Source organism: Trachurus trachurus (assembly GCF_905171665.1).
Source record: "Trachurus trachurus genome assembly, chromosome: 24".
Lineage (NCBI taxonomy): Eukaryota > Metazoa > Chordata > Actinopteri > Carangiformes > Carangidae > Trachurus > Trachurus trachurus.
In genome coordinates this window covers 23,925,877-23,935,809 of record NC_139910.1, presented here as the reverse complement: position 1 = coordinate 23,935,809, position 9,933 = coordinate 23,925,877, and the positions used below count along the sequence as shown (strand labels likewise).

At 41.6% G+C, this 9,933-nt stretch overlaps 1 protein-coding gene across 1 annotated transcript; it reads right to left on the bottom strand.

Annotated features, from left to right (window-relative positions):
- Positions 1-3,791: 3,791 nt before the first annotated feature.
- Positions 3,792-8,789, bottom strand: ubxn2a (UBX domain protein 2A). Its single transcript, XM_084001106.1, has 7 exons — positions 8,664-8,789; positions 8,212-8,274; positions 7,913-8,024; positions 7,259-7,368; positions 6,171-6,308; positions 5,405-5,566; positions 3,792-4,744 (listed from the first exon to the last, which is right to left on the bottom strand). The coding sequence occupies exons 2-7, from the start codon at positions 8,253-8,255 to the stop codon at positions 4,561-4,563; spliced, it is 750 nt and encodes a 249-aa protein (XP_083857232.1). The 5' UTR covers positions 8,256-8,274; positions 8,664-8,789; the 3' UTR covers positions 3,792-4,560.
- Between the last annotated feature and the right edge of the window lie 1,144 nt (positions 8,790-9,933).

Genomic DNA, 9,933 nt, shown 5'->3' with positions numbered 1-9,933 from the left:
ACAGCTGCTTCAGGACTGAGAATGAGCAAACAGGGGGTGGAGGGGGGGGCGCGAGATGCGACGATGTCCCGTGCAGGAGTGTGTTTGTTTGTTCATCTGCTCGCATTTTACTATTACAATAAGTGCATGCATCAACAACCACTGTGCACACCTGATAGTAACAGTCAAACATGGGTATAAGATAAAAAAAAAAAAAAAAACAGGAAATATCACCTTACCCCGTGTGTTGATGGAGAAGCAGCCGGTGCAGGCACTCACTCAGTCAGTCAGTGAGTTTAGTTCAGAGCAGCGGGATGGTCAACAGTCAGTCAGTCAGTCAGTTAGTCAGTCAGTCATTCAGCCGGGCAGGATGAGAAGGAGACTGCGGAGGATGGAGATGGTCTGCGCGTCTCCACTCTCAGTTGTTATCGGTCTGCAGTGACGGCGCTGCGCCCTGCAGCGGCCGTGACGGTACATGACACACACCACGGACTGCATGGATGCATGTGTGTGCGCGCGTGTGCGTTTGTGTAGTGTGCGCGTGCATCACTGAGAAGGTTACGGCAGGCAGATGGTTTGACACTAGCAGTGAGTGGTGGTTGGATGAATGGAAACCCACTACAGTGAGCCTATGCAACTAAACATAGGCTTGTTCTTATTATATTATCATTATTATTAGGCCTTTACAAATACAAATGGTTAAAACCTGTTTGCACAAAGTGATCACTATTATAGGTGTCCGATAATTAACAGCCTAGTATATAGGGTAGGTACCTACCCCCGTTCCGATTAGATTCCAATGTGCATGTCACGCAGTGTTGTGGTGGAGGAATGTCGAACACCTTCCTCATGCAGTTTCATCTCAATTACCTGTGTGGTTTTGGATCAGAGGAACCGGTAAGGTGTGTGGGTGTGTGAGATGACTCCAACAAAGACGCACGCATCCTGCATATTTCATACACATATTTCCCACACTGCATCATGTCATCATCTTCATATAGACTAATAATCACCACCACCATCAACACTATTATTATGCTATTATACTATCATTATGGTGTCAATACAAGTCATTATCATTGGCATACAGTTTAGCTGAGTAGTTGAGTTCTGTATTATGCGCACTGACAATAAATTGTAGATTAAAGATTGCATGCCTGTGGTGAATCTATTCCTAAACAGAGATCAATTCTTAATACACTGGATCTTACATTTCCCATAATGCAACTCTGGTCATACAAACATGTAAAATGGTATAGGCTATAAATGCATTTTACATAATCTGGATTTACCAACTGGACAGCCAGTTGGCAAGCTGGTTGGCTGAAGTTTTCCGCCTCTTAAATAAAATGAATACTGAATGAAATGATGTAAAATTCAAGAGAGTAAAACACTGAGGGGAGTAAACAGCACAGTCCAGAGGTGGGGGAGAGAGTGTGTTATTGTAACTGATAAGTAACAGCATGTCCTGTTATAGAATCAGAATCAGAATTTAAAAAAAAACCTTATTTATCCCAGTGGGCAATTAAGTTGACAGCTCCCATAAATAAATCAATAAATTCAGCAACATGGGACAAGTCGCAACTGTGTCACACAATGTCACAAAGCAGCACAGTAAACAGTCACTATATAAGCAACCGCATCAGCTGGAGTGTTCACCAACAGTCCCTGCCAACTTCCAGTCTGAACAGGTCCTCAGTCCTCACAATGAAAAGTCATCTTCCCTCAAACACAGAACCTTTACTTTGTGCTGTGACTGTTTGAATAAAAAGTTGAAGCCTCGCTGAACACACCATAGACTTTACAGGCTGAATGGTTGTGGCAAGTAGAACACACTTTGAAGAGAAAAACAACTTTAACTGGAGGTTTATACTGAAATGCTTTACACTGAGATCTCAGTGCAGTTTGTAGATTGTAGATTACTATTTCATTTCCTTTGTAAAGGCACTGTTCTTAAGATGAACTATGCATTTCCAGTGCTTTTTTTTTATCAGGTTGGGGAATGAGATGTGTTTCTAGACACAATAATGCTATATTTATAGACCCTCTCTTGAGGGTGACTTATGATATACAGAGCATTTTTATAAGCCGCTCTTTGAATGCAAGATGCTTACTCTCTGCAGCGAGCCTCTCCTCAGAGCATGACAACAAACATGTCATGGAGATCTTGGCTGCTGAACCCAGACCTCTCCATAAATTCCAGGCATGCGAACCCCTCTACCAAAACCACATTACTTGACAATGAAAAAGGCACCACGGCAGAAAACCAAAGGCATATGACCTGCATTAGAATGGGGTATGTTTCCGATAATGCGTGAAGAGGAATGTGCAAAATGAAAGGACGGCTGCTGCACAAGTAAAAGGGTCATTCTGAAAGGAAATGTGGAAGTTAAAGGGAAAGTAATTCCCTGCATGCTTAGCCTTATTAAATATGTAGCACAAAGGAAATGTGCTCTCTTTTACTCTTTAGCCAGACCCCCTCTGGCTGTCAACCAAGTGATGCCCACAGCTTCTTACATTTTAGGTAGAAATCCTAAAATGTGCAGCACGCCCTCACAGACGGGCAATTCTTCAGAGGGGATTATGATATTCAAGACATTTTTGCCGCTGAGTTTCCTCCCCTGACCTTGACCATCCTGAGGCTGTCATCTCAAATACATACTCTGCCTTGTTCTGTACACACATCCTCTCCTTTCCTTCCCATTGCTTTAAATATTGAAGATGGATAATGGCGTTCGCCTTCTCTCTGAGGCCGGGCAGAAAGCACAAGCACAGAGGAGCAGGCCCACACTCGTGTATAAGCACACGCATGTCTTGGCACATGCCACGGAACACAGGAGGAGGAAGACACAGCATAGACTCAACCTTGTTTAAGTTTTCCTTTTTTAATATAATATCAATAGTTTTACCCCATTTCTCCGCCTTGATCAGTTTTGTCATGGACCAACCAGTTTCTAAAACCATCTGACCACTATTACACTTGTGTGGTTACACTACACTCATACTCAGCGGGTTAGGAGACACCACTGTGAAGACATGCCTCCTCCAATACCACTGCGTTTCCCTCCCATTTAATCAGTAATGACAGCACAGATGTTGCATTACAACATGAAATAAAGTGCTGCTTGGCGTGATGGCATTATCTCCACACCAGCAGTCTTCACACAGCACCTGAGCAGCACTGATGTAAATCTAAATTCTCTCTTAAAGGGATAGTTCAACATTTTGGTAAATTGGCCCATTGCCATAATCCCTAGGAGTAGGTTCGTTAACTTTAATTGTCGGTGCAAGCTGTTTTTAGAACGGTGGAGCAGAGCCGCGAGCTGCTCAGAGCTACGCTATGGAGGCTAATGGGATTTCTTGGTTTCCCTCATCAAACTCATCAAATACACAATCCAACAACTCCAAAACGCTCTCGTGGACAAGTTGTGACCTGCACATTCACCACACTATGAGATAATAATGGAACATTACGAGACAGAGTTGTTTTCGAGGCAAATGTAGACTACTTGCCGAAAAACTGCCCCTGACGGAAACTTGCATCAGCGGTTTTGCATGAATTTCCCCCAAAAACAGTCTCGTAACGTTCCGTTATTATCTCATAGTGTGGTGAATGTGAGGTCACACCTTGTTCACGAGAGCACCTACAAATACAGGTAACAAACCTACTCCTAAAACTATGCGATTATGCGTCAATTTGCCAAAATGTTGAACTATCCCTTTAAAGTAATTTGCTTTAAAAAAAAAGCAAACAAACAAAAAAAACACTCCACTACTTTACATGGAACATTAAATCACAGACAAACAGATGTTTGAGGAAGATTTTTTTTTTATTGTACCTTGATATGAGATTTTCTTTAAATGGCGCAGTCAAATGAAAGAATACAAATCTTCCTGCAAAAACAAAGGCAAAGGTTCACAAAAAACACAACATGACATAAAGTGATAGCCGTACAATCAGGCCAAAACGAATACAGTAACGAGCTGTCAATTAATTCCTTTTTATCATAATATCATCCAAAGAAAATATCTGGTGTTGAATAAATAGAATTGCAAACTTAGAGATACAAACAGAAGTCTTAGCTGCTTGTTTTTTCTTTTTTTCTTTACTGTAAATAGTGCAGAAAAGTGGTGCTCAGAGTTTGGGAAGACTTTAGAGAGTTGGTTGGTGGTGGTGCTGGTGGTGGCATTGTGTGCGACTGTGAGGGAAGGAGGGGGGGGATGGAGGGTTACACGTAGCGGAGGGACAGATGGAAACACATGGTCGGCCATCTGCACGGGCGACAGGACTGCTTTGCCTTGACAGTTTTTCTGCAGTTCGGGGAGTTTGGGGGAGTTCTGCTGGCAGGTAAACACCGTCCTCCAGGGGAAGAAGACAATGTAAGCATCGACGACAGATTAGATTATCCCACACAGAGACTGTAGAGGGAAATAACAATCATCAAATGCAGCGGAAAACTGCGGTAGTAAATAAAGATCAAACGTTACAGGGGGCATTGAGACTGCTTATCAGGGGCACGGTGAGATGTCAGTGTGGGGGAAGCGTGGACGTGTTGTGTAAGTTACGAGGGGGGTGGGGGGTTAGGTGTGACCGAACGGGGCCTGTGTGTTCAGGGGTCTTTGGACGATGACAGCGTTGGCCAAGTCCGCCTCTTCCAGGCTTAACTCTTTGTCGCTGAGCTCTCGGAAGGGGAGTGACGTCGTCAGGATGAAAGGTGGGCAGCTCCTCTGGCAGCGCGCCACAAAATCCTGAACATCAGTGATCCTGGAAAAGAAACAGAATCGTATATTAAAAAAAAAAAAAAATACACAGACAGAAATATCCCCTTCTGAACACGTCTGTTCCTTTTTCAGCGGCGAAGCATCCCCGCCGACCAAATACTGTACTCCCTCTGAACTGCTATACGAGAATCACCATCTATTATTAATGGCGACCCAGCATACACAAGTGATCCTATGGCGGGCCTTTACTTCACACTCTGAGGAGGGGTTCAGCCCTCTCTATCCTTTAGCTACTAACCCTGTTATATAAATGCTGCATCAGAGTTACGCAATGTCTCTCTGGGGATTTTATAGATCTACTCCATTGCTACATCTCAGATTATGTTTTCTGCAGCCCCATGCACTGTGGCAGGGGATATAACATGCACCGTGCCTTCAGACTCCACAAGACTAAAACAAAGCATTATGTAATCCTCAAACAACCCCCCTGCCCCCTCCCCTTCCTCACCACCACCTCCCGAATAGAACCAACAAAAATCTTTTGTCATTCCTTTGAACCACTTCTACCCGGTGACGCTTGAGATTATGGGATTTAGAGACAGCGGAGCATGAGCGAGAAAGTGTCTTTACTACGCGCTTATTATCTGACGGCGTCACGCGCAAGGATTGAGACGTGTTTCGGCCTCCACATCTCGATACTCACCGATGCGATAGGTTAAACCTCTGTACCAATCTCCTGCCGTCGGCCAACCAGATCTGCAGGGATGTGACGGGAAGGGCGTGGTCTAGTGTTACCATGGGGATAGGAGGAGATTCTCCATCCTCGTGCACAGACGGTGACCTGGCCACCACTCTGGGTGCAACGCTGGGAATGGACAGGGAATAAATAAACAGATTAAGAACTGGTTACAAGTGCAGTATACACGTGGTTTATATACATTGGGTGATTTTTTTTTCGGATTTTGATGACAGCTGCGCATGGATGGAGAAAATCTCACACTACAACATGTTTTTGGACTCACTGGACAACTTAGTATTCATGCAGTGGTGCCTGGAAATACCAAGGCTGTCAATTGATCAGTGTGTCTGTCTACTTAGTCATCCTCTCAAGGATGCTTCCATACCTGGATGTAGAGGGACACCTAGTGGTATAAAACAGCAAGTGACTTGGAAATTGGGCACTTCACATTAAAACAATACAATAATGGAAACTTACATATATCTGTTTGCTAAATAACCTCTACTTTACTTATTTTGAAAATACTTATGAACATAATTACTGGTCTGACATTCAGGTTTTTACTTCCTGTTGCTTCGGTCGCCTATCCACAAGCATTTTGTTCTTCTTTGGGGTTCCCTTTTATCTATATTTACTTGTCAACTGTATTCTTTGTGTATCATGTTTTTCTTAGTATGAATAAAACATTTGAATCTGAATCTCTCATCTTACTGCGGCGGTAACCTCCTACCTGCCAAGTCGGTATCCTCGGCCACTGAAAGGGTGAAAGGCCTTTTTCCTCGGAACATAATTTTCCTCTGTCAGGTCCTCCACGCTGATCTCCAGCTCCTCCTCTTCTGCTCTGCTCTCCCACTCGGTCGGAAGCTCCCTGGGATGGATTTAAAGATCAGCCTTGTCTGGTCAGATCAATCAATATGAAAAATGAGCCCTAACGAGCATTATGCTTAATCTATCTCATGTCGTCTACTAGCGGAGCTAATTTTCCTTCTGGCGACTAATGGGGTCTGACTGCAAGGTCGAGCCAGTGGATCAAAACAAGGACGTGACGCCACACGTGACTTACATACAAGGTTTGGCTTGGTATAGACTATACATTTTTATGTCAGGTGAAATTTGTATTTCTAAGAGGATAAAGTTAGACACCACTTTGAGAGAAATTAAATCGGAATATTGGTCAACTATAACAAAAACATAATAACTCAAGGTTTCCCATGCTTTCTTCAATATCACATGTAGTGCTTTTAGGGCCCTAGTGTCTCAAATTCAAGGATCCAAACACAGCATAGCTCAAGACATGAATCAAGGTTACTTACTGTAACAACACCAAGATTATTTTATTAACAGACTTTACAGAAGTTCACAGACCATCAAGATAAAAAAAAAAGGGCTTGAATACTTCTCAGCTGTTATGGTGATGGCAGACGATGTGGCTTCCAACTTTATCTAACACAGCATCATGTAAGATGAGTGATAGAGAAAATATGAGTCCATTACTGTAAAGTGTATTGAGACCATGTACCATGGTGATTTTGCACTATAAATAATAAATTGATTGATTGATTCATTGACTGATGTTCATATCAGTTGTGTATTGTGGTTTTAAGACATTGAAAATCACTATCTTAATAACACTATATTCCCAACTAGGGATAAGAGTTGAAAGTTATTGATAGCTATGTATATATGTATTGTATATATCAAGCCTTTTTAATCACATATGTTAAAATAAGACTAATTCCAAGGCTTTTTTTCAAGGCACTCGTGTTTTTTTTTTTTTTTTAAATACAGGAAATGCCAGCAAGGTTAAAGTTAACTTACCCCCTCTTGATTGAATCCAGGAAATCTTGGTTCTCTGGTACGGAGTAGCTGCGAAACTCCTCATCGTTTACAGAGAAGCCGTCCTTCCACAGCCTCACCACCATCTCCACCTGGAGTGAAGGCAACTACATTAGTTCTGATCGGCCTGAGTCCCAGGGGTAAATGTGTGGTAAATGGCAAATGGACTGTACTTATATAGGCTACAATAAGCTACATTCACTCATCCATACAGTGCTCAATCCTATAGCACTTGTCTACCATACACAGACTGACCGATGCACAGGCAGTATGGGGTTCAGTCTTTTCTTCTCCACAGCTGGCCAAAGGCTTGTGCTGCTGTTATATGAGTGTATTGGTATTCACATCTGGAACATCACTGCAAAGCGCTCTCCCTAACTAGGCCACCATATCTTTTATCATAAAGGAATTGAATACACTCTAAATTATTACTCATTTATTTTTGGATAATACATTCTTTATTGTATTTACACAAGGTACCAGACCAAAACACATTTAATTGTTAACAATTTCAGAATATAGATCACTGGACATAATTATGTTTTCCTGCAAAGTGCCCATTTACAGAGACTTGGCCCTGGGGATATATTTCATTCATTTTTTCATTCATTCATTTGGGGTGAATTTGTTTCTGACCTTTGATGTCCCTGAGGCATGGTAACAGATCTTCTCCACCTCATCGAGGAGATCTTCCACTGAGAAACTACGCCTCATTGGAGCCTCCTCTGCATTTTCATCACTGACAACCCTTTAAGAAATGGACACATGTGTAATTCAGTCATTACATGCCTTATTGAGCCTATACCCAGCAGACACAATTGTGTTGTTTACTGTCGGATTTGCTTCTGTCTGGAGAAATATTAACTGGCAGGCATAGGACTATAGGAGTCTTTTAAATAAAATGCGTGTGTGTGTGTGTGTTTTTTGTGACGTACCAGTTCTCATCTTTCTCATCCCCCACAGTGTCAATCTCTTTCATGACGTCCTGTGTTTCCCATCTAAAGAGAAAATAAACACATTGAGATAAGTGGGCAAGGCAGTGGGGTAAAAACAATTTCATAGAGATTCACTGGGGCAGAATAGCTTTAAATACATCTATTTTGAAAATGACTTTTATTAGCTCAGCGACTAATGGCGTGAATTTATTTACTACTAGGCTATTCACATTATCGGTGTGCTTTTTTAATGTCGAAAACGGATCCAGCCCTGAACGATAAACACCAAGCAGCCTGTAGCATTATCGTTAATTATGCAGCCCAAGTGGGCGTCGGAGAGAGCCAGCGACACAGAGCGTGTACATAATACAGCATGGATTATATACACATAGACATACAGTGGATGCTCATTAGCATGCTCGTATTAAGGTTAAGGTTAAATACTGATTTACCAGTCCGTATTTTGTCGGTTAATCCCAGGCTACACATCTGCAGCCATAGGTTTCGGCCCAGTGGATCTTCTGCTGAGCAATATGTGACGCAACAGTGCCGTAATTCGATCCCTGCTGTCGCGATGATGTTTTGCTGCTGAGCTCAGCACAGTCACTTGCCACTGTACACAATACAGTATTAAATAGCAGGGGAAGACACCTGAGACACACATCTATCTATCTATCTATCTATCTATCTATCTATCTATCTATCTATCTATCTATCTATCTATCTATCTATCTATCTATCTATCTATCTAATTACAGTATTTTCACCTGTGTAATAAACATTATTTTCCCTCTGTTGTATTTGACAGTTATTTGCATTGCAGTAAGGCAAATGGACTGTACTTATGGTGTTCTTCTAGTCTTAGGAAGCATGGCTGTTTTGTTTTTGTTTTCATTTATTTTTCTTCACCTGCGCCTTTGTAGATCTGTTCTTTTATCTGCCATGTGTTTGATGTAAATATGTAACAATATTACAGTTAGCCTATCTATCTATCTATCTATCTATCTATCTATCTATCTATCTATCTATCTATCTATCTATCTATCTATCTATCTATCTATCTATCTATCTATCTATCTATCTATCTATCTATGTGTTGTATTTGACAGTTATTTGCTACATGATGGTAACACCAAGTCTGCCTGCCTCTAATGTTTCACAAAGACATGTGTTCAGGGTGGCTCAGGGTGGGGAATGTTGCAGACTATCTATGCCTCCTGTTTGCCACTTGATGCACATCCACAAGTCACATATGCATCAATTAAGTAATACCTATTAAATTAGTAATTAAATAGTAATAGAATGCTACTACTGTCTTAAGTTATCACATGCCTTTGACACCCCCACATAACAGAACATATATGCTGTAAGGTTTCCAAGAAAAATAAATAGTTTTGACAATGCATTTAGAGAAAGAAACATAGCTTGAACCAAAAACATGAAACAGATGGCTAACACAGTTGCATCTTCAGTGAAGCCAGATATAGAAGCAAACACACATACAACCACACAAAGGTGTGGGTGTGAGTAGTGACACCAAAACTGAGGTTAATGGATTTGTCAGGGAATCTGGAGGAGATCGCTAATCTGGAAGCTCTTGGAAAAATAAGTGTTTTTTTTTTGTTTTGTTTTTTTTAACTTCATGGGATAAAAAGGTTTCTCAATTAGCCACAGCTGCAATAGAGGCTAAATCACACACACACACACACACACACACACACA